At 43.1% G+C, this 25859-nt stretch overlaps 2 protein-coding genes across 3 annotated transcripts in view; both read right to left on the reverse strand.

The window, feature by feature from the left end:
* The window catches only part of LOC117965187 (apolipoprotein L4-like), a 28514-nt gene extending 8179 nt beyond the window's left edge, over nucleotides 1–20335 (reverse strand). Inside the window, exons 1-2 of one of the 2 annotated variants that reach the window (XM_059007438.1) lie at nucleotides 20121–20335; nucleotides 748–1134 (exon numbers count right to left, since the gene is read on the reverse strand). In XM_059007438.1, coding sequence (XP_058863421.1) covers nucleotides 748–1103 — 356 coding nt within the window. In that variant the 5' untranslated portion in view covers nucleotides 1104–1134; nucleotides 20121–20335. Of the gene's footprint in view, nucleotides 1–747; nucleotides 1468–20120 lie in introns of those variants that run through there. The other variant, XM_059007437.1, reaches the window with a different exon arrangement.
* LOC117395269 (DELTA-stichotoxin-Hcr4a-like) overlaps nucleotides 1–25859 on the reverse strand; it is a 412383-nt gene that overhangs the window by 367040 nt on the left and 19484 nt on the right. The gene's annotated exons all lie outside the window — the stretch shown is intronic.

Consider the following 25859-nt stretch of genomic DNA (forward strand, 5'->3'; position numbering starts at 1 on the left):
CCGGGCGCCTGCGGGCTTGCCTGTAAGCTGCCCAGAGCTGTATTGTCCTCTGACGCTGTAGCTCTGAGGCGGATGCACAGTGAGTCTGCAGAGTGTAAAGAAGCGGGCGGCTGACGGCACACGCTTCGGAGGGCAGTGTGTGTTCATCTTCACCCCTCCCGAGTCAGCGCAGGGGTGGTAGCGGTAAGCTGAGCCTAAAAATAATTGGGCAATTTCAAATTGGGGAGAAAATAATAAAAACTAATTGGCAACGACTAAATTTAAAAAAAAAAATTGACAATGTATACATTTTAAAAGGCTGAAGTGAAATGTTATTTTGGTGTTTGTGTAAATGATTTTGCTCACACTGTGAAATGTAAAAATGTCTTTGCCTGTTATTATTATTTCTAACCTTTGTAAATTTGAGTGCAACAGGTGTATCCTCCTTTGTGTTTATGTGGGGAAATCATTGAAGATAAACTTCAGTTTTCATTTGCTTGTTCAGCTCAGAAAGGCACAAGTAATTATTATTTTAGGACAAAATCTCTAGACCGCTGTTTACTGTGAGTTAACGGCAATGTTGCTGTTGAGTTCTTATCATTTTTATAACCTGCCTTTGAGCTGCTTTGAGCTGGTCTGGAGAACCCTAGCTTCCAGAATCACGTGACTGTGTGACCTGGTCAGGATGGAGGTGTAGAAAATGAATGGAAATTTACATTTTCTCTTCTGGAAATCTAACCTGTCGGTATTTTTAAATAAATAACAAACCTGTTCAGTTCCTCCTCCACCTTCCTCATCCGTTCCTCCTTCAGCTGCCTCAGTTTCTTCTCCATTATCTTCCATGTTGCCTTTATCTCACTCGGTGTCTTCTCTATCTTCTCCTCCAGTGTCTTCTTGATCTCACTCAGTTTCTTCTCAAACTCTTTCTTATTCCACCACCACATCTTTCTCAGTTTCTCCTCCATCTCTCTCTTCAGTGTCTTCTCTATCACTCTGAGCCAATTCTCCATCGCCCACTTCATCCGTCTCTCCTCCATCTCTCTCTGTTCCTCCTCCATCTCTCTCAGTTTCATCTCTTTCAGATCCTCCTCCATCTTTCTCAGTTCCATCTCTCTCCGTTCCATCTCTCTCAGTTCCTCCTCCTGCTCATCCACTCTGTTGAGAGAATCACACACACACATCAATAATCCTCATCATTAATAATGATGTTGCTGTTTGTTAAAAACACAACCTCCCCTGAGAAGATGAAGCCCTCCCCCACACCCCTCCCTCAGTTACTGGGAGTCTGCTTGAACTGGTCCTGCTGGTAAAGCTGCACTTGAATCATTAGAAGTGTTTCATATTAAACTGGATCAAGCTCTTTACTGTTCCTAACTCTCCTTGGAGACAGTCCTGTTCATGTCTGTTTCCACTAAATCACTTCATCAGTTTCAGCCATCAGATAGCTGGATTTCTCCTCTGGACAAACAGTTTCAATAATGCTGCTAAACCTCTCTATCTATTCTGAGCTGTGCATATAAACTGATATAGAAGAGACAGGCTGCTGGACTGCATATAAACTGATATAGAAGAGACAGACTGCTGGACTGCATATAAACTGATATAGAAGAGACAGGCTGCTGGACTGTGCATATAAACTGATATAGAAGAGACAGGCTGCTGGACTGCATATAAACTGATATAGAAGAGACAGGCTGCTGGACTGTGCATATAAACTGATATAGAAGAGACAGACTGCTGGACTGTGCATATAAACTGATATAGAAGAGACAGGCTGCTGGACTGCATATAAACTGATATAGAAGAGACAGGCTGCTGGACTGCATATAAACTGATATAGAAGAGACAGGCTGCTGGACTGTGCATATAAACTGATATAGAAGAGACAGGCTGCTGGACTACATATAAACTGATATAGAAGAGACAGGCTGCTGGACTGTGCATATAAACTGATATAGAAGAGACAGACTGCTGGACTGTGCATATAAACTGATATAGAAGAGACAGGCTGCTGGACTGCATATAAACTGATATAGAAGAGACAGGCTGCTGGACTGTGCATATAAACTGATATAGAAGAGACAGGCTGCTGGACTGCATATAAACTGATATAGAAGAGACAGGCTGCTGCACTGTGCATATAAACTGATATAGAAGAGACAGGCTGCTGGACTGCATATAAACTGATATAGAAGAGACAGGCTGAACTGTGCATATAAACTGATATAGAAGAGACAGGCTACTGGACTGTGCATATAAACTGATATAGAAGAGACAGGCTGCTGGACTGTGCATATAAACTGATATAGAAGAGACAGACTGCTGGACTGCATATAAACTGATATAGAGACAGGTTGCTGCACTGTGCATATAAACTGATATAGAAGAGACAGGCTGCTGGACTGTGCATATAAACTGATATAGAAGAGACAGGCTGGTGGACTGTCCATATAAACTGATATAGAAGAGACAGGCTGCTGGACTGTGCATATAAACTGATATAGAAGAGACAGGCTGCTGGACTGCATATAAACTGATATAGAAGAGACAGGCTGCTGGACTGCATATAAACTGATATAGAAGAGACAGGCTGCTGGACTGCATATAAACTGATATAGAAGAGACAGGCTGCTGGACTGTGCATATAAACTGATATAGAAGAGACAGACTGCTGGACTGTGCATATAAACTGATATAGAAGAGACAGGCTGCTGGACTGTGCATATAAACTGATATAGAAGAGACAGACTGCTGGACTGCATATAAACTGATATAGAAGAGACAGACTGCTGGACTGCATATAAACTGATATAGAAGAGAAAGGCTACTGGACTGTGCATATAAACTGATATAGAAGAGACAGGCTGCTGGACTGCATATAAACTGATATAGAAGAGACAGGCTGCTGGACTGCATATAAACTGATATAGAAGAGACAGGCTGCTGGACTGTGCATATAAACTGATATAGAAGAGACAGGCTGCTGGACTGTGCATATAAACTGATATAGAAGTGACAGGTTGCTGCACTGTGCATATAAACTGATATAGAAGAGACAGGCTGCTGGACTGTGCATATAAACTGATATAGAAGAGACAGGCTGCTGGACTGCATATAAACTGATATAGAAGAGACAGGCTGCTGGACTGCATATAAACTGATATAGAAGAGACAGGCTGCTGGACTGCATATAAACTGATATAGAAGTGACAGGTTGCTGCACTGTGCATATAAACTGATATAGAAGAGACAGGCTGCTGGACTGCATATAAACTGATATAGAAGAGACAGGCTACTGGACTGTGCATATAAACTGATATAGAAGAGACAGGCTGCTGGACTGTGCATATAAACTGATATAGAAGAGACAGGCTGCTGGACTGCATATAAACTGATATAGAAGAGACAGGCTACTGGACTGTGCATATAAACTGATATAGAAGAGACAGACTGCTGGACTGCATATAAACTGATATAGAAGAGACAGGCTGCTGGACTGCATATAAACTGATATAGAAGAGACAGGCTGCTGGACTGTGCATATAAACTGATATAGAAGTGACAGGTTGCTGCACTGTGCATATAAACTGATATAGAAGAGACAGGCTGCTGGACTGTGCATATAAACTGATATAGAAGAGACAGGCTACTGGACTGCATATAAACTGATATAGAAGAGACAGGCTGCTGGACTGCATATAAACTGATATAGAAGAGACAGGCTGCTGGACTGTGCATATAAACTGATATAGAAGAGACAGGCTGCTGGACTGTGCATATAAACTGATATAGAAGAGACAGGCTACTGGACTGTGCATATAAACTGATATAGAAGAGACAGACTGCTGGACTGCATATAAACTGATATAGAAGAGACAGGCTACTGGACTGCATATAAACTGATATAGAAGAGACAGGCTGCTGGACTGTGCATATAAACTGATATAGAAGTGACAGGTTGCTGCACTGTGCATATAAACTGATATAGAAGAGACAGGCTGCTGGACTGTGCATATAAACTGATATAGAGACAGGCTGCTGGACTGCATATAAACTGATATAGAAGAGACAGACTGCTGGACTGCATATAAACTGATATAGAAGAGACAGACTGCTGGACTGTGCATATAAACTGATATAGAAGAGACAGGCTGCTGGACTGCATATAAACTGATATAGAAGAGACAGGCTGCTGGACTGCATATAAACTGATATAGAAGAGACAGGCTGCTGGACTGTGCATATAAACTGATATAGAAGAGACAGGCTGCTGGACTGTGCATATAAACTGATATAGAAGAGACAGACTGCTGGACTGCATATAAACTGATATAGAAGAGACAGACTGCTGGACTGTGCATATAAACTGATATAGAAGAGACAGGCTGCTGGACTGCATATAAACTGATATAGAAGAGACAGGCTGCTGGACTGTGCATATAAACTGATATAGAAGTGACAGGTTGCTGCACTGTGCATATAAACTGATATAGAAGAGACAGGCTGCTGGACTGTGCATATAAACTGATATAGAAGAGACAGGTTGCTGGACTGTGCATATAAACTGATATAGAAGAGACAGGCTGCTGGACTGCATATAAACTGATATAGAAGAGACAGGCTGCTGGACTGTGCATATAAACTGATATAGAAGAGACAGGCTGCTGGACTGTGCATATAAACTGATATAGAAGTGACAGGTTGCTGCACTGTGCATATAAACTGATATAGAAGAGACAGGCTGCTGGACTGTGCATATAAACTGATATAGAAGAGACAGGCTGCTGGACTGCATATAAACTGATATAGAAGAGACAGGCTGCTGGACTGCATATAAACTGATATAGAAGAGACAGGCTGCTGGACTGTGCATATAAACTGATATAGAAGAGACAGGCTGCTGGACTGTGCATATAAACTGATATAGAAGAGACAGACTGCTGGACTGCATATAAACTGATATAGAAGAGACAGACTGCTGGACTGTGCATATAAACTGATATAGAAGAGACAGGCTGCTGGACTGCATATAAACTGATATAGAAGAGACAGGCTGCTGGACTGCATATAAACTGATATAGAAGAGACAGGCTGCTGGACTGTGCATATAAACTGATATAGAAGAGACAGACTGCTGGACTGTGCATATAAACTGATATAGAAGAGACAGGCTGCTGGACTGCATATAACTGATATAGAAGAGACAGACTGCTGGACTGCATATAAACTGATATAGAAGAGACAGGCTGCTGGACTGCATATAAACTGATATAGAAGAGACAGGCTGCTGGACTGTGCATATAAACTGATATAGAAGAGACAGGCTGCTGGACTGTGCATATAAACTGATATAGAAGAGACAGGCTGGACTGTGCATATAAACTGATATAGAAGAGACAGGCTGCTGGACTGTGTATAAACTGATATAGAAGAGACAGGCTACTGGACTGTGCATATAAACTGATATAGAAGAGACAGGCTGCTGGACTACATATAAACTGATATAGAAGAGACAGGCTGCTGGACTGTGCATATAAACTGATAGAGAAGAGACAGGCTGCTGGACTGCATATAAACTGATATAGAAGAGACAGGTTGCTGCACTGTGCATATAAACTGATATAGAAGAGACAGGCTGCTGGACTGTGCATATAAACTGATATAGAAGAGACAGGTTGCTGGACTGTGCATATAAACTGATATAGAAGAGACAGGCTGCTGGACTGCATATAAACTGATATAGAAGAGACAGGTTGCTGCACTGTGCATATAAACTGATATAGAAGAGACAGACTGCTGGACTGTGCATATAAACTGATATAGAAGAGACAGGCTGCTGGACTGTGCATATAAACTGATATAGAAGAGACAGACTGCTGGACTGCATATAAACTGATATAGAAGAGACAGACTGCTGGACTGCATATAAACTGATATAGAAGAGAAAGGCTACTGGACTGTGCATATAAACTGATATAGAAGAGACAGGCTGCTGGACTGCATATAAACTGATATAGAAGAGACAGGCTGCTGGACTGCATATAAACTGATATAGAAGAGACAGGCTGCTGGACTGCATATAAACTGATATAGAAGTGACAGGTTGCTGCACTGTGCATATAAACTGATATAGAAGAGACAGGCTGCTGGACTGCATATAAACTGATATAGAAGAGACAGGCTGCTGGACTGTGCATATAAACTGATATAGAAGAGACAGGCTGCTGGACTGCATATAAACTGATATAGAAGAGACAGGCTACTGGACTGTGCATATAAACTGATATAGAAGAGACAGACTGCTGGACTGCATATAAACTGATATAGAAGAGACAGGCTGCTGGACTGCATATAAACTGATATAGAAGAGACAGGCTGCTGGACTGCATATAAACTGATATAGAAGTGACAGGTTGCTGCACTGTGCATATAAACTGATATAGAAGAGACAGGCTGCTGGACTGCATATAAACTGATATAGAAGAGACAGGCTGCTGGACTGTGCATATAAACTGATATAGAAGAGACAGGCTGCTGGACTGCATATAAACTGATATAGAAGAGACAGGCTGCTGGACTGCATATAAACTGATATAGAAGAGACAGGCTGCTGGACTGTGCATATAAACTGATATAGAAGAGACAGGCTGCTGGACTGCATATAAACTGATATAGAAGAGACAGGCTACTGGACTGCATATAAACTGATATAGAAGAGACAGGCTGCTGGACTGTGCATATAAACTGATATAGAAGAGACAGGCTGCTGGACTGCATATAAACTGATATAGAAGAGACAGGCTGCTGGACTGTGCATATAAACTGATATAGAAGAGACAGGCTGCTGGACTGCATATAAACTGATATAGAAGAGACAGGCTGCTGGACTGTGCATATAAACTGATATAGAAGAGACAGACTGCTGGACTGCATATAAACTGATATAGAAGAGACAGGCTACTGGACTGTGCATATAAACTGATATAGAAGAGACAGGCTGCTGGACTGCATATAAACTGATATAGAAGAGACAGGCTGCTGGACTGCATATAAACTGATATAGAAGAGACAGGCTGCTGGACTGTGCATATAAACTGATATAGAAGAGACAGGCTGCTGGACTGCATATAAACTGATATAGAAGAGACAGGCTACTGGACTGCATATAAACTGATATAGAAGAGACAGGCTACTGGACTGTGCATATAAACTGATATAGAAGAGACAGGCTACTGGACTGTGCATATAAACTGATATAGAAGAGACAGGCTGCTGGACTGCATATCAACTGATATAGAAGAGACAGGCTGCTGGACTGTGCATATAAACTGATATAGAAGAGACAGGCTGCTGGACTGCATATAAACTGATATAGAAGAGACAGGCTGCTGGACTGTGCATATAAACTGATATAGAAGAGACAGGCTACTGGACTGCATTTAAACTGATACAGAAGAGACAGACTGCTGGACTGTGCATATAAACTGATATAGAAGAGACAGGCTGCTGGACTGTGCATATAAACTGATATAGAAGAAACAGACTGCTGGACTGTGCATATAAACTGATATAGAAGAGACAGGCTACTGGACTGTGCATATAAACTGATATAGAAGAGACAGACTGCTGGACTGCATATAAACTGATATAGAAGAGACAGACTGCTGGACTGCATATAAACTGATATAGAGACAGGTTGCTGGACTGTGCATATACACTGATATAGAAGAGACAGGCTGCTGGACTGTGCATATAAACTGATATAGAAGAGACAGGCTACTGGACTGCATATAAACTGATATAGAAGAGACAGACTGCTGGACTGTGCATATAAACTGATATAGAAGAGACAGGCTGCAGGACTGTGCATATAAACTGATATAGAAGAAACAGACTGCTGGACTGCATATAAACCGATATAGAAGAGACAGGTTGCTGGACTGCATATAAACTGATATAGAGACAGGTTGCTGCACTGTGCATATAAACTGATATAGAAGAGACAGGCTGCTGGACTGTGCATATAAACTGACATAGAAGAGACAGGCTGCTGGACTGCATATAAACCGATATAGAAGAGACAGGCTGCTGGACTGTGCATATAAACTGATATAGAAGAGACAGGCTGCTGGACTGTGCATATAAACTGATATAGAAGAGACAGGCTACTGGACTGTGCATATAAACTGATATAGAAGAGACAGGCTGCTGGACTGCATATAAACTGATATAGAAGAGACAGGCTGCTGGACTGCATATAAACTGATATAGAAGAGACAGGTTGCTGCACTGTGCATATAAACTGATATAGAAGAGACAGGCTGCTGGACTGCATATACACTGATATAGAAGAGACAGGCTGCTGGACTGCATATAAACTGATATAGAAGAGACAGGTTGCTGCACTGTGCATATAAACTGATATAGAAGAGACAGGCTGCTGGACTGTGCATATAAACTGATATAGAAGAGACAGGCTGCTGGACTGTGCATATAAACTGATATAGAAGAGACAGGCTGCTGGACTGCATATAAACTGATATAGAAGAGACAGGCTGCTGGACTGTGCATATAAACTGATATAGAAGAGACAGGCTGCTGGACTGCATATAAACTGATATAGAAGAGACAGGCTACTGGACTGCATATAAACTGATATAGAAGAGACAGGCTGCTGGACTGTGCATATAAACTGATATAGAAGAGACAGGCTGCTGGACTGCATATAAACTGATATAGAAGAGACAGGCTGCTGGACTGTGCATATAAACTGATATAGAAGAGACAGGCTGCTGGACTGCATATAAACTGATATAGAAGAGACAGGCTGCTGGACTGTGCATATAAACTGATATAGAAGAGACAGACTGCTGGACTGCATATAAACTGATATAGAAGAGACAGGCTACTGGACTGTGCATATAAACTGATATAGAAGAGACAGGCTGCTGGACTGCATATAAACTGATATAGAAGAGACAGGCTGCTGGACTGCATATAAACTGATATAGAAGAGACAGGCTGCTGGACTGTGCATATAAACTGATATAGAAGAGACAGGCTGCTGGACTGCATATAAACTGATATAGAAGAGACAGGCTACTGGACTGCATATAAACTGATATAGAAGAGACAGGCTACTGGACTGTGCATATAAACTGATATAGAAGAGACAGGCTACTGGACTGTGCATATAAACTGATATAGAAGAGACAGGCTGCTGGACTGCATATCAACTGATATAGAAGAGACAGGCTGCTGGACTGTGCATATAAACTGATATAGAAGAGACAGGCTGCTGGACTGCATATAAACTGATATAGAAGAGACAGGCTGCTGGACTGTGCATATAAACTGATATAGAAGAGACAGGCTACTGGACTGCATTTAAACTGATACAGAAGAGACAGACTGCTGGACTGTGCATATAAACTGATATAGAAGAGACAGGCTGCTGGACTGTGCATATAAACTGATATAGAAGAAACAGACTGCTGGACTGTGCATATAAACTGATATAGAAGAGACAGGCTACTGGACTGTGCATATAAACTGATATAGAAGAGACAGACTGCTGGACTGCATATAAACTGATATAGAAGAGACAGACTGCTGGACTGCATATAAACTGATATAGAGACAGGTTGCTGCACTGTGCATATACACTGATATAGAAGAGACAGGCTGCTGGACTGTGCATATAAACTGATATAGAAGAGACAGGCTACTGGACTGCATATAAACTGATATAGAAGAGACAGACTGCTGGACTGTGCATATAAACTGATATAGAAGAGACAGGCTGCAGGACTGTGCATATAAACTGATATAGAAGAAACAGACTGCTGGACTGCATATAAACCGATATAGAAGAGACAGGTTGCTGGACTGCATATAAACTGATATAGAGACAGGTTGCTGCACTGTGCATATAAACTGATATAGAAGAGACAGGCTGCTGGACTGTGCATATAAACTGACATAGAAGAGACAGGCTGCTGGACTGCATATAAACCGATATAGAAGAGACAGGCTGCTGGACTGTGCATATAAACTGATATAGAAGAGACAGGCTGCTGGACTGTGCATATAAACTGATATAGAAGAGACAGGCTACTGGACTGTGCATATAAACTGATATAGAAGAGACAGGCTGCTGGACTGCATATAAACTGATATAGAAGAGACAGGCTGCTGGACTGCATATAAACTGATATAGAAGAGACAGGTTGCTGCACTGTGCATATAAACTGATATAGAAGAGACAGGCTGCTGGACTGCATATACACGGATATAGAAGAGACAGGCTGCTGGACTGCATATAAACTGATATAGAAGAGACAGGTTGCTGCACTGTGCATATAAACTGATATAGAAGAGACAGGCTGCTGGACTGTGCATATAAACTGATATAGAAGAGACAGGCTGCTGGACTGTGCATATAAACTGATATAGAAGAGACAGGCTGCTGGACTGCATATAAACTGATATAGAAGAGACAGGCTGCTGGACTGTGCATATAAACTGATATAGAAGAGACAGGCTACTGGACTGCATATAAACTGATATAGAAGAGACAGGTTGCTGCACTGTGCATATAAACTGATATAGAAGAGACAGGTTGCTGCACTGTGCATATAAACTGATATAGAAGAGACAGGCTGATGCACTGTGCATATAAACTGATATAGAAGAGACAGGCTGCTGGACTGCATATAAACTGATATAGAAGAGACAGGCTGCTGGACTGTGCATATAAACTGATATAGAAGAGACAGGCTACTGGACTGCATATAAACTGATATAGAAGAGACAGGTTGCTGCACTGTGCATATAAACTGATATAGAAGAGACAGGCTGCTGGACTGCATATAAACTGATATAGAAGAGACAGGCTGCTGGACTGCATATAAACTGATATAGAAGAGACAGGCTGCTGGACTGTGCATATAAACTGATATAGAAGAGACAGGCTGCTGGACTGTGCATATAAACTGATATAGAAGAGACAGACTGCTGGACTGCATATAAACTGATATAGAAGAGACAGACTGCTGGACTGTGCATATAAACTGATATAGAAGAGACAGGCTGCTGGACTGCATATAAACTGATATAGAAGAGACAGGCTGCTGGACTGTGCATATAAACTGATATAGAAGTGACAGGTTGCTGCACTGTGCATATAAACTGATATAGAAGAGACAGGCTGCTGGACTGTGCATATAAACTGATATAGAAGAGACAGGTTGCTGGACTGTGCATATAAACTGATATAGAAGAGACAGGCTGCTGGACTGCATATAAACTGATATAGAAGAGACAGGCTGCTGGACTGTGCATATAAACTGATATAGAAGAGACAGGCTGCTGGACTGTGCATATAAACTGATATAGAAGTGACAGGTTGCTGCACTGTGCATATAAACTGATATAGAAGAGACAGGCTGCTGGACTGTGCATATAAACTGATATAGAAGAGACAGGCTGCTGGACTGCATATAAACTGATATAGAAGAGACAGGCTGCTGGACTGCATATAAACTGATATAGAAGAGACAGGCTGCTGGACTGTGCATATAAACTGATATAGAAGAGACAGGCTGCTGGACTGTGCATATAAACTGATATAGAAGAGACAGACTGCTGGACTGCATATAAACTGATATAGAAGAGACAGACTGCTGGACTGTGCATATAAACTGATATAGAAGAGACAGGCTGCTGGACTGCATATAAACTGATATAGAAGAGACAGGCTGCTGGACTGCATATAAACTGATATAGAAGAGACAGGCTGCTGGACTGTGCATATAAACTGATATAGAAGAGACAGACTGCTGGACTGTGCATATAAACTGATATAGAAGAGACAGGCTGCTGGACTGCATATAACTGATATAGAAGAGACAGACTGCTGGACTGCATATAAACTGATATAGAAGAGACAGGCTGCTGGACTGCATATAAACTGATATAGAAGAGACAGGCTGCTGGACTGTGCATATAAACTGATATAGAAGAGACAGGCTGCTGGACTGTGCATATAAACTGATATAGAAGAGACAGGCTGGACTGTGCATATAAACTGATATAGAAGAGACAGGCTGCTGGACTGTGTATAAACTGATATAGAAGAGACAGGCTACTGGACTGTGCATATAAACTGATATAGAAGAGACAGGCTGCTGGACTACATATAAACTGATATAGAAGAGACAGGCTGCTGGACTGTGCATATAAACTGATAGAGAAGAGACAGGCTGCTGGACTGCATATAAACTGATATAGAAGAGACAGGTTGCTGCACTGTGCATATAAACTGATATAGAAGAGACAGGCTGCTGGACTGTGCATATAAACTGATATAGAAGAGACAGGTTGCTGGACTGTGCATATAAACTGATATAGAAGAGACAGGCTGCTGGACTGCATATAAACTGATATAGAAGAGACAGGTTGCTGCACTGTGCATATAAACTGATATAGAAGAGACAGACTGCTGGACTGTGCATATAAACTGATATAGAAGAGACAGGCTGCTGGACTGTGCATATAAACTGATATAGAAGAGACAGACTGCTGGACTGCATATAAACTGATATAGAAGAGACAGACTGCTGGACTGCATATAAACTGATATAGAAGAGAAAGGCTACTGGACTGTGCATATAAACTGATATAGAAGAGACAGGCTGCTGGACTGCATATAAACTGATATAGAAGAGACAGGCTGCTGGACTGCATATAAACTGATATAGAAGAGACAGGCTGCTGGACTGCATATAAACTGATATAGAAGTGACAGGTTGCTGCACTGTGCATATAAACTGATATAGAAGAGACAGGCTGCTGGACTGCATATAAACTGATATAGAAGAGACAGGCTGCTGGACTGTGCATATAAACTGATATAGAAGAGACAGGCTGCTGGACTGCATATAAACTGATATAGAAGAGACAGGCTACTGGACTGTGCATATAAACTGATATAGAAGAGACAGACTGCTGGACTGCATATAAACTGATATAGAAGAGACAGGCTGCTGGACTGCATATAAACTGATATAGAAGAGACAGGCTGCTGGACTGCATATAAACTGATATAGAAGTGACAGGTTGCTGCACTGTGCATATAAACTGATATAGAAGAGACAGGCTGCTGGACTGCATATAAACTGATATAGAAGAGACAGGCTGCTGGACTGTGCATATAAACTGATATAGAAGAGACAGGCTGCTGGACTGCATATAAACTGATATAGAAGAGACAGGCTGCTGGACTGCATATAAACTGATATAGAAGAGACAGGCTGCTGGACTGTGCATATAAACTGATATAGAAGAGACAGGCTGCTGGACTGCATATAAACTGATATAGAAGAGACAGGCTACTGGACTGCATATAAACTGATATAGAAGAGACAGGCTGCTGGACTGTGCATATAAACTGATATAGAAGAGACAGGCTGCTGGACTGCATATAAACTGATATAGAAGAGACAGGCTGCTGGACTGTGCATATAAACTGATATAGAAGAGACAGGCTGCTGGACTGCATATAAACTGATATAGAAGAGACAGGCTGCTGGACTGTGCATATAAACTGATATAGAAGAGACAGACTGCTGGACTGCATATAAACTGATATAGAAGAGACAGGCTACTGGACTGTGCATATAAACTGATATAGAAGAGACAGGCTGCTGGACTGCATATAAACTGATATAGAAGAGACAGGCTGCTGGACTGCATATAAACTGATATAGAAGAGACAGGCTGCTGGACTGTGCATATAAACTGATATAGAAGAGACAGGCTGCTGGACTGCATATAAACTGATATAGAAGAGACAGGCTACTGGACTGCATATAAACTGATATAGAAGAGACAGGCTACTGGACTGTGCATATAAACTGATATAGAAGAGACAGGCTACTGGACTGTGCATATAAACTGATATAGAAGAGACAGGCTGCTGGACTGCATATCAACTGATATAGAAGAGACAGGCTGCTGGACTGTGCATATAAACTGATATAGAAGAGACAGGCTGCTGGACTGCATATAAACTGATATAGAAGAGACAGGCTGCTGGACTGTGCATATAAACTGATATAGAAGAGACAGGCTACTGGACTGCATTTAAACTGATACAGAAGAGACAGACTGCTGGACTGTGCATATAAACTGATATAGAAGAGACAGGCTGCTGGACTGTGCATATAAACTGATATAGAAGAAACAGACTGCTGGACTGTGCATATAAACTGATATAGAAGAGACAGGCTACTGGACTGTGCATATAAACTGATATAGAAGAGACAGACTGCTGGACTGCATATAAACTGATATAGAAGAGACAGACTGCTGGACTGCATATAAACTGATATAGAGACAGGTTGCTGCACTGTGCATATACACTGATATAGAAGAGACAGGCTGCTGGACTGTGCATATAAACTGATATAGAAGAGACAGGCTACTGGACTGCATATAAACTGATATAGAAGAGACAGACTGCTGGACTGTGCATATAAACTGATATAGAAGAGACAGGCTGCAGGACTGTGCATATAAACTGATATAGAAGAAACAGACTGCTGGACTGCATATAAACCGATATAGAAGAGACAGGTTGCTGGACTGCATATAAACTGATATAGAGACAGGTTGCTGCACTGTGCATATAAACTGATATAGAAGAGACAGGCTGCTGGACTGTGCATATAAACTGACATAGAAGAGACAGGCTGCTGGACTGCATATAAACCGATATAGAAGAGACAGGCTGCTGGACTGTGCATATAAACTGATATAGAAGAGACAGGCTGCTGGACTGTGCATATAAACTGATATAGAAGAGACAGGCTACTGGACTGTGCATATAAACTGATATAGAAGAGACAGGCTGCTGGACTGCATATAAACTGATATAGAAGAGACAGGCTGCTGGACTGCATATAAACTGATATAGAAGAGACAGGTTGCTGCACTGTGCATATAAACTGATATAGAAGAGACAGGCTGCTGGACTGCATATACACTGATATAGAAGAGACAGGCTGCTGGACTGCATATAAACTGATATAGAAGAGACAGGTTGCTGCACTGTGCATATAAACTGATATAGAAGAGACAGGCTGCTGGACTGTGCATATAAACTGATATAGAAGAGACAGGCTGCTGGACTGTGCATATAAACTGATATAGAAGAGACAGGCTGCTGGACTGCATATAAACTGATATAGAAGAGACAGGCTGCTGGACTGTGCATATAAACTGATATAGAAGAGACAGGCTACTGGACTGCATATAAACTGATATAGAAGAGACAGGTTGCTGCACTGTGCATATAAACTGATATAGAAGAGACAGGTTGCTGCACTGTGCATATAAACTGATATAGAAGAGACAGGCTGATGCACTGTGCATATAAACTGATATAGAAGAGACAGGCTGCTGGACTGCATATAAACTGATATAGAAGAGACAGGCTGCTGGACTGTGCATATAAACTGATATAGAAGAGACAGGCTACTGGACTGCATATAAACTGATATAGAAGAGACAGGTTGCTGCACTGTGCATATAAACTGATATAGAAGAGACAGGCTGCTGGACTGCATATAAACTGATATAGAAGAGACAGGCTGCTGGACTGCATATAAACTGATATAGAAGAGACAGGCTGCTGGACTGTGCATATAAACTGATATAGAAGAGACAGGCTGCTGGACTGTGCATATAAACTGATATAGAAGAGACAGACTGCTGGACTGCATATAAACTGATATAGAAGAGACAGACTGCTGGACTGTGCATATAAACTGATATAGAAGAGACAGGCTGCTGGACTGCATATAAACTGATATAGAAGAGACAGGCTGCTGGACTGCATATAAACTGATATAGAAGAGACAGGCTGCTGGACTGTGCATATAAACTGATATAGAAGAGACAGACTGCTGGACTGTGCATATAAACTGATATAGAAGAGACAGGCTGCTGGACTGCATATAACTGATATAGAAGAGACAGACTGCTGGACTGCATATAAACTGATATAGAAGAGACAGGCTGCTGGACTGCATATAAACTGATATAGAAGAGACAGGCTGCTGGACTGTGCATATAAACTGATATAGAAGAGACAGGCTGCTGGACTGTGCATATAAACTGATATAGAAGAGACAGGCTGGACTGTGCATATAAACTGATATAGAAGAGACAGGCTGCTGGACTGTGTATAAACTGATATAGAAGAGACAGGCTACTGGACTGTGCATATAAACTGATATAGAAGAGACAGGCTGCTGGACTACATATAAACTGATATAGAAGAGACAGGCTGCTGGACTGTGCATATAAACTGATAGAGAAGAGACAGGCTGCTGGACTGCATATAAACTGATATAGAAGAGACAGGTTGCTGCACTGTGCATATAAACTGATATAGAAGAGACAGGCTGCTGGACTGTGCATATAAACTGATATAGAAGAGACAGGTTGCTGGACTGTGCATATAAACTGATATAGAAGAGACAGGCTGCTGGACTGCATATAAACTGATATAGAAGAGACAGGTTGCTGCACTGTGCATATAAACTGATATAGAAGAGACAGACAGCTGGACTGTGCATATAAACTGATATAGAAGAGACAGGCTGCTGGACTGTGCATATAAACTGATATAGAAGAGACAGACTGCTGGACTGCATATAAACTGATATAGAAGAGACAGGCTGCTGGACTGCATATAAACTGATATAGAAGAGACAGGCTGCTGGACTGCATATCAACTGATATAGAAGAGACAGGCTGCTGGACTGCATATAAACTGATATAGAAGTGACAGGTTGCTGCACTGTGCATATAAACTGATATAGAAGAGACAGGCTGCTGGACTGCATATAAACTGATATAGAAGAGACAGGCTGCTGGACTGTGCATATAAACTGATATAGAAGAGACAGGCTGCTGGACTGCATATAAACTGATATAGAAGAGACAGGCTACTGGACTGTGCATATAAACTGATATAGAAGAGACAGACTGCTGGACTGCATATAAACTGATATAGAAGAGACAGGCTGCTGGACTGCATATAAACTGATATAGAAGAGACAGGCTGCTGGACTGCATATAAACTGATATAGAAGTGACAGGTTGCTGCACTGTGCATATAAACTGATATAGAAGAGACAGGCTGCTGGACTGCATATAAACTGATATAGAAGAGACAGGCTGCTGGACTGTGCATATAAACTGATATAGAAGAGACAGGCTGCTGGACTGCATATAAACTGATATAGAAGAGACAGGCTGCTGGACTGCATATAAACTGATATAGAAGAGACAGGCTGCTGGACTGTGCATATAAACTGATATAGAAGAGACAGGCTGCTGGACTGCATATAAACTGATATAGAAGAGACAGGCTACTGGACTGCATATAAACTGATATAGAAGAGACAGGCTGCTGGACTGTGCATATAAACTGATATAGAAGAGACAGGCTGCTGGACTGCATATAAACTGATATAGAAGAGACAGGCTGCTGGACTGTGCATATAAACTGATATAGAAGAGACAGGCTGCTGGACTGCATATAAACTGATATAGAAGAGACAGGCTGCTGGACTGTGCATATAAACTGATATAGAAGAGACAGACTGCTGGACTGCATATAAACTGATATAGAAGAGACAGGCTACTGGACTGTGCATATAAACTGATATAGAAGAGACAGGCTGCTGGACTGCATATAAACTGATATAGAAGAGACAGGCTGCTGGACTGCATATAAACTGATATAGAAGAGACAGGCTGCTGGACTGTGCATATAAACTGATATAGAAGAGACAGGCTGCTGGACTGCATATAAACTGATATAGAAGAGACAGGCTACTGGACTGCATATAAACTGATATAGAAGAGACAGGCTACTGGACTGTGCATATAAACTGATATAGAAGAGACAGGCTGCTGGACTGTGCATATAAACTGATATAGAAGAGACAGGCTGCTGGACTGCATATCAACTGATATAGAAGAGACAGGCTGCTGGACTGTGCATATAAACTGATATAGAAGAGACAGGCTGCTGGACTGCATATAAACTGATATAGAAGAGACAGGCTGCTGGACTGTGCATATAAACTGATATAGAAGAAACAGACTGCTGGACTGCATATAAACCGATATAGAAGAGACAGGTTGCTGGACTGCATATAAACTGATATAGAGACAGGTTGCTGCACTGTGCATATAAACTGATATAGAAGAGACAGGCTGCTGGACTGTGCATATAAACTGACATAGAAGAGACAGGCTGCTGGACTGCATATAAACCGATATAGAAGAGACAGGCTGCTGGACTGTGCATATAAACTGATATAGAAGAGACAGGCTGCTGGACTGTGCATATAAACTGATATAGAAGAGACAGGCTACTGGACTGTGCATATAAACTGATATAGAAGAGACAGGCTGCTGGACTGCATATAAACTGATATAGAAGAGACAGGCTGCTGGACTGCATATAAACTGATATAGAAGAGACAGGTTGCTGCACTGTGCATATAAACTGATATAGAAGAGACAGGCTGCTGGACTGCATATACACTGATATAGAAGAGACAGGCTGCTGGACTGCATATAAACTGATATAGAAGAGACAGGTTGCTGCACTGTGCATATAAACTGATATAGAAGAGACAGGCTGCTGGACTGTGCATATAAACTGATATAGAAGAGACAGGCTGCTGGACTGTGCATATAAACTGATATAGAAGAGACAGGCTGCTGGACTGCATATAAACTGATATAGAAGAGACAGGCTGCTGGACTGTGCATATAAACTGATATAGAAGAGACAGGCTACTGGACTGCATATAAACTGATATAGAAGAGACAGGTTGCTGCACTGTGCATATAAACTGATATAGAAGAGACAGGTTGCTGCACTGTGCATATAAACTGATATAGAAGAGACAGGCTGATGCACTGTGCATATAAACTGATATAGAAGAGACAGGCTGCTGGACTGCATATAAACTGATATAGAAGAGACAGGCTGCTGGACTGTGCATATAAACTGATATAGAAGAGACAGGCTACTGGACTGCATATAAACTGATATAGAAGAGACAGGTTGCTGCACTGTGCATATAAACTGATATAGAAGAGACAGGCTGCTGGACTGCATATAAACTGATATAGAAGAGACAGGCTGCTGGACTGTGCATATAAACTGATATAGAAGAGACAGGCTGCTGGACTGTGCATATAAACTGATATAGAAGAGACAGGCTGCTGGACTGCATATAAACTGATATAGAAGAGACAGGCTGCTGGACTGTGCATATAAACTGATATAGAAGAGACAGGCTGCTGGCCTGCATATAAACTGATATAGAAGAGACAGGCTACTGGACTGTGCATATAAACTGATATAGAAGAGACAGGCTGCTGGACTGTGCATATAAACTGATATATAAATGACAGGTTGCTGCACTGTGCATATAAACTGATATAGAAGAGACAGGCTGATGCACTGTGCATATAAATTGATATAGAAGAGACAGGCTGCTGGACTGCATATAAACTGATATAGAAGAGACAGGCTGCTGGACTGCATATAAACTGATATAGAAGAGACAGGCTACTGGACTGTGCATATAAACTGATATAGAAGAGACAGGCTGGTGGACTGTCCATATAAACTGATATAGAAGAGACAGGCTGCTGGACTGCATATAAACTGATACAGAAGAAGAGACAGGCTTCTGGACTGCATATAAACTGATATAGAAGAAGAGACAGGCTGCTGGACTGTAGTGGACTGTGCACAAAGCTGCTGCAGCTAGGAATGTGACTCCAACTAACACAAGTCTGAATGAGAATTTGACTGCATCTGCGTCTCTCAGTGTGTCTCTGAGTGCCAATGCTCTTCCTTTGATGGTGCCTAAAGATGTGATTGTCAGTATGTCTGCAACTGCACCTCCGACCATGGTAGAATCTATCTACAAGAAGTGCACTGGAGAGAGAACAGATGTCACAGGTGTTAGACTGCCAAACATTTCTCTGGACAGAAGTATATACTGTACTGTATATAAGTTAATCAGAGATGGGTTTACCTGACAAGATCACGTCTCACTTGAGTCTCGTCCAAGTCTGTATTTTGTAGATCACTTGTTCCTGGTAGCTGGATTTCTCCTGTGAAACGCAATTTCAATCAGTCCATTATTAAAGAGCACAGAGCTTCACATTTCAGCCTCATTTCATTTGTATACATTCCCTCCTTCTAGTTTCATGGTGTTTGCAATCATTCAGAGCGCTTCTTTTATACTCCCAAAACTCCAGTAAGTATTTTTGTTCTCAGTGTGAGAAGTTTGCTGCCACAGCAGTTTCATTCTTATTTGCTGTATATCCGACCCTTCCTCACCAACTATGCTACCCAGCTCCTGGTCCAGGCCCTGGTACTCTCCCGCCTAGACTACTGCAACTCCCTCCTGGCTGGCCTCCCTGCGTCCGCCACCCGTCCGCTCCAGCTCATCCAGAACTCTGCTGCCCGCCTGGTGTTCTCTCTGCCTCGCTTCGCCCACGCTACTCCACTACTCCGCTCGCTCCACTGGCTCCCGATCACCGCTCGCATCCAGTTCAAGACTCTTGTACTAGCCTACAGATGCCTTGACCAGTCTGCACCCAGCTACCTCCAGACCCTCATCTCTCCCTACACCCCCACTCGACCTCTCCGCTCCGCCTGCACTAGAAGACTAGCTCTACCACCGCTACGCTCCCCTGCCTCCAAAGCCCGCTCCTTCTCCACCCTTGCTCCGCAGTGGTGGAATGACCTTCCTACAGATGTCAGGACTGCCCAGTCCCTGACCACATTCCGGTGCCTCCTTAAGACTCACCTCTTCAAAGAGCACCTGTAGAACACCTCTGTTTGTATCCTGGGACACTATCACCCATCATGTAAATGTGCTTTATTTTGCCCTTATCAGCCCCTATTTTACTGCATTTAATCCTGTACTTCAGAATACTGTAATCTGCCAAGTTTTTAACCTGTAGTACTTTGTATTTAATCACATCCTGATGTAACTATCACTATTTAATCATATCCTGATGTAACTATCACTATTACCTGCTGTATTATTGAATTGTGGTTTGTCAAACTTTTACTTTACTTGAACAAAAGTTATTGTATTTCTTGCTCTTATTGTATTACTTGTATTGTAACGCTTGAAATGTTTTTGCTTACGATTGTAAGTCGCCCTGGATAAGGGCGTCTGCTAAGAAATAAATAATAATAATAATAATAATAGTAGGTCTATAGCAGGGATGAGCAACTGTAGGTATTTTAAAGTTCTTATTGATGTGAGTGTAGTAAAATAAAAAGACAAAGTGTAGTTCATCGTACTGAATCGTGATCTTCTTGGAAGAAGGGTCACACCCAGTATGGCAATCAAGTGTTGACTGACTTTCTATTCTAACATAGTGAATATATACAGTGCCTATAGTAAGTATTCACCCCCCTTGGATGTTTTCACAGTTTGTTTTGTTACAACCTGAAATCTTGATGTATTTAAATGGGATTTTTTTTCCCTTTGATTTACACAAGCTACTCAGCACTTTCAAAGTGTGAAAAAATGCTATGACAATCCTAAATAAGCTCAGGTGTAACCAATTGCCTTCAGAATTCACACAATAAGTTAAATGTAGTCCATCTGTGTGCAATAAAAGTAGTTCACATGATTTCAGCTTAAATACACCTGTCTCTGTAAGGTCACACAGTTGGGTAGTGCATTCAAAGCAAAGATACTACCATGAAGACCAATGAGCTTTCAAAACAACTACTAACAAACAAAAATTGAACTATCTGACCTAAATGCAAAGCGTTATGTCTGGTGCAAACCCAGGTAACACCATCCCTACTGTGAAGCATGGTGGTGGCAGCATCATGCTATGGGGATGCTTTTCATCGGCAGGGACTGGAAGCTTGTCAGGGTAAAGGGCAAAATGGATGGAGCTAAATACAGGCAAATCCTTGAGGAAAACCTGCTTCAGTCTGCAAAAGACCTAAGACTGGGACGAAGATTCACCTTTCAGCAGGACAATGACCCACACAGCCAAAACGACACTGGAGTGGCTTAAAAACTAGAAAGTGAATGTCCTAGAGTGGCCCAGTCAAAGCCCAGACTTGAATCCGATTGAGAATCTGTGGCAAGACTTGAAGACTGCTGTCCACCAACGATCTCCATCCAACTTGACAGAGCTTGAACAATTGCTGCCAAAGGTGGTTCTACCAAGTATTGACTCAGGGGGGTGAATACTTATCTATCTGTCACAAAGACGGCCAGAGTGGGTGGCGTCAGACCAGAAAAGGAATACACAGACACAGAGTGGTTGTGATGAGCTGAGTGCAATGGCTGCACTCAGCGTTTATTAACAAATAAAAGGGTTGAAAACAGTACACAAAACAGGACACGGCACTTGCGCCAAAATAAACAGACATACAAAACGACTAAACACTAAACAGACGGTGCAGGACAGACGAACAAACACGGTGAGTACAAAACAACTATCAATTTACTTTACTTTATTTTACTTTACTTTCTCCTCTCTCTCACCCGTTCTCCACTCACGAACACCCAACCACGAGTGACAGAAATGTGCATCTATATATACTGTTGTGCTGGGATTCAATTACTAATTAATTATTCACTTGAATCCCAGCACGTGAATTCATTACGTGAAACCCCGTGTTCACATATTATATTTTAAATGCACGTGCGTGATGTGCAATCCCGTGCCTAAATATAATTATACACTTTAAACACACGTGAAACACAGACCCGTTTATATCCCGTGTACCAATCTATACACCAACATTAACACACGCAACATACAACACATAACACACAAAATACACACAGGGGCGGGCACTTTGCCACATATACCCCCCCTGTGCAAAGCACACATGGCCTCAACGGCCACCTCCCCCCTTAAAAATCCAGCAGTCCAGCACAAAGTCTCGGGCTGGGAAGGGAGGCTTCAGTGGGCCCAATGCTGGCACTGCTGTCAGCACCCCTGCCGGTAGTGGCACGGCTGACAGCATGCCGGTCCAGTCCTGCAGCGAAAAAGCTGCGGGGGCAGGTGGTCCCCCGACCTCCCCCTTCTTCGTAGCCGGCAGCTCCCTCCTGTGGGGCTCCGGCCACAAGAACTCCTGCAGCGAAACTGCTGCTGGGGAAAGTGGTCTCCAGACCTCGTCCCCCTTCTTCGTGGCCGGCAGCTCCCCTTTCTGGGGCTCCGGCCACCGTACTCCCTGTGGAGGTACGGGCAGCAGAGGCAGCTCCTGCTCCTCTGCTCCTGGTGCTGGTGGAGGCAGAGGCAGCTCCTGCTCCTCTGCTCCTGGCGGTGGTGGTGGCGGAGGCAGAGGCAGCTCCTGCTCCTCTGCTCCTGGCGGTGGTGGAGGCGGAGGCAGCTCCTGCTCCTCTGCTCCTAGTGGAGGAAGCGGTGGTGGTGGCGGAGGCAGAGGCAGCTCCTGCTCCTCTGCTCCTAGTGGAGGAAGCGGTGGTGGTGGCGGAGGCAGAGGCAGCTCCTGCTCCTCTGCTCCTGGCGGTGGTGGAGGCGGAGGCCATGGGGCTGATGCTGGCCACTCGGAGGGAGGCTGTGGCAGTCCTGGCTCCCTCTGCTGTGGCGGCTGGGCTGGTGTGCGCCGTGCTGCCCTCATCAGCATGAATAGAGGCTGCTGGGGGACACCAGCCTCCTGCCCCTCTCCCCCCCAAAAATTTTCAGGGGGTTGAGCCTGTAACTCCTCCCCTTCCGGCTCTTGGGGCTGAACCAGCAGGCATTCTCCCTCTGCTGGTGGCTTGGGTCCCAGGGCTGTGGAAGCCCCGACTTGCCTCCCTTTGGGCTGTGGACGCACCAACTCCTCCCTTTTGGGCTGTGGACGCACCGACTCCTCCCTTTTGGCTGTGGACGCACCGACTCCTCCCTCTTGGGCTGTGGACGCACCGACTCCTCCCTCTTGGGCGTAGGACGTTCGGGCTCCTCCCACTCAGGCGTAGGACGTTCGGGCTCCTCCCACTCAGGCGTAGGACGTTCGGGCTCCTCCCACTCAGGCGTAGGACGTTCGGGCTCCTCCCACTCAGGCGTAGGACGTTCGGGCTCCTCCCACTCAGGCGTAGGACGTTCGGGCTCCTCCCACTCAGGCGTAGGACGTTCGGGCTCCTCCCACTCAGGCGTAGGACGTTCGGGCTCCTCCCACTCAGGCGTAGGACGTTCGGGCTCCTCCCACTCAGGCGTAGGACGTTCGGGCTCCTCCCACTCAGGCTGTGGAGGCAAAACCAGCAGGCATTCACCCTCTGCTGGTGGAGATGGGGACAGCAGGTACTCACCCTCTGCTGGTGGAGATGGGGACAGCAGGCATTCACCCTCTGCTGGTGGGCCTGCTACCTGGGCTGCTGATCCTTTTATCGTTGCCTCCAGGTAGCTGAGGACAAACTCCACACCTTCCTCCAAGGTGTTTGGGGTGTGTTCCTCCTGATATGCCTCCCATCTCTCACTGTCCATCATCCACAGGGCCTGGACGACTATGGGCAGAGACTGGGCCTCCAGCCCAGCATTCTCCAGGAACCAGCCCCGCAGTTTGATGGCGTCTTCTGCCATTGACTTTTTTTTTTTTTTTTTTTTTAAATCCAGACCCCTCCTGGTCTGACGCTTGGAGGCGCGGCTATCCCTCTTCTGACACCACGTGTCACAAAGACGGCCAGAGTGGGTGGCGTCAGACCAGAAAAGGAATACACAGACACAGAGTGGTTGTGATGAGCTGAGTGCAATGGCTGCACTCAGCGTTTATTAACAAATAAAAGGGTTGAAAACAGTACACAAAACAGGACACGGCACTTGCGCCAAAATAAACAGACATACAAAACGACTAAACACTAAACAGACGGTGCAGGACAGACGAACAAACACGGTGAGTACAAAACAACTATCAATTTACTTTACTTTATTTTACTTTACTTTCTCCTCTCTCTCACCCGTTCTCCACTCACGAACACCCAACCACGAGTGACAGAAATGTGCATCTATATATACTGTTGTGCTGGGATTCAATTACTAATTAATTATTCACTTGAATCCCAGCACGTGAATTCATTACGTGAAACCCCGTGTTCACATATTATATTTTAAATGCACGTGCGTGATGTGCAAAATCCCGTGCCTAAATATAATTATACACTTTAAACACACGTGAAACACAGACCCGTTTATATCCCGTGTACCAATCTATACACCAACATTAACACACGCAACATACAACACATAACACACAAAATACACACAGGGGCGGGCACTTTGCCACACTATCCAAGACATTTCAGTTTTTTTTTTTATTTTTCATTAACTGTTGTTTCACAATAAAAATTCTCTTGCCTCTTCAAAGTGTTGAGTAGGTTGTGTAAATCAAAGGAGAAAAAAATCCCATTTAAATGCATCAAGATTTCATGTTGTAACACAACAAACAGTGAAAACGTCCAAGGGGGGTGAATACTTGCTATATGCACTGTATAGCCCTCATTTCAGCATTACCTCATTTCTTTGTCTGCTGAATATGGTTATACATATATACATGTAAGATTAAGTTTATAACACCACTATATTAAGGAGAATAATGTGTTTTTTCCAGCATTAAAATGTGTTTGTATACTACCCTTTAGCACTGACATGCATATGTACCTTTTTTTTTTAATTTAAAAATTTAGTCGTTGCCAATTATTTTTTTTATTATTTTCTCCCAATTTGGAAAGGCCAATTATTTTATTATGCTCGGCTCGCCGCTACCACCCCTGCGCTGACTCGGGAGG

The sequence above is a fragment of the Acipenser ruthenus genome, chromosome 35 (genome assembly GCF_902713425.1).
Source record: "Acipenser ruthenus chromosome 35, fAciRut3.2 maternal haplotype, whole genome shotgun sequence".
Lineage (NCBI taxonomy): Eukaryota > Metazoa > Chordata > Actinopteri > Acipenseriformes > Acipenseridae > Acipenser > Acipenser ruthenus.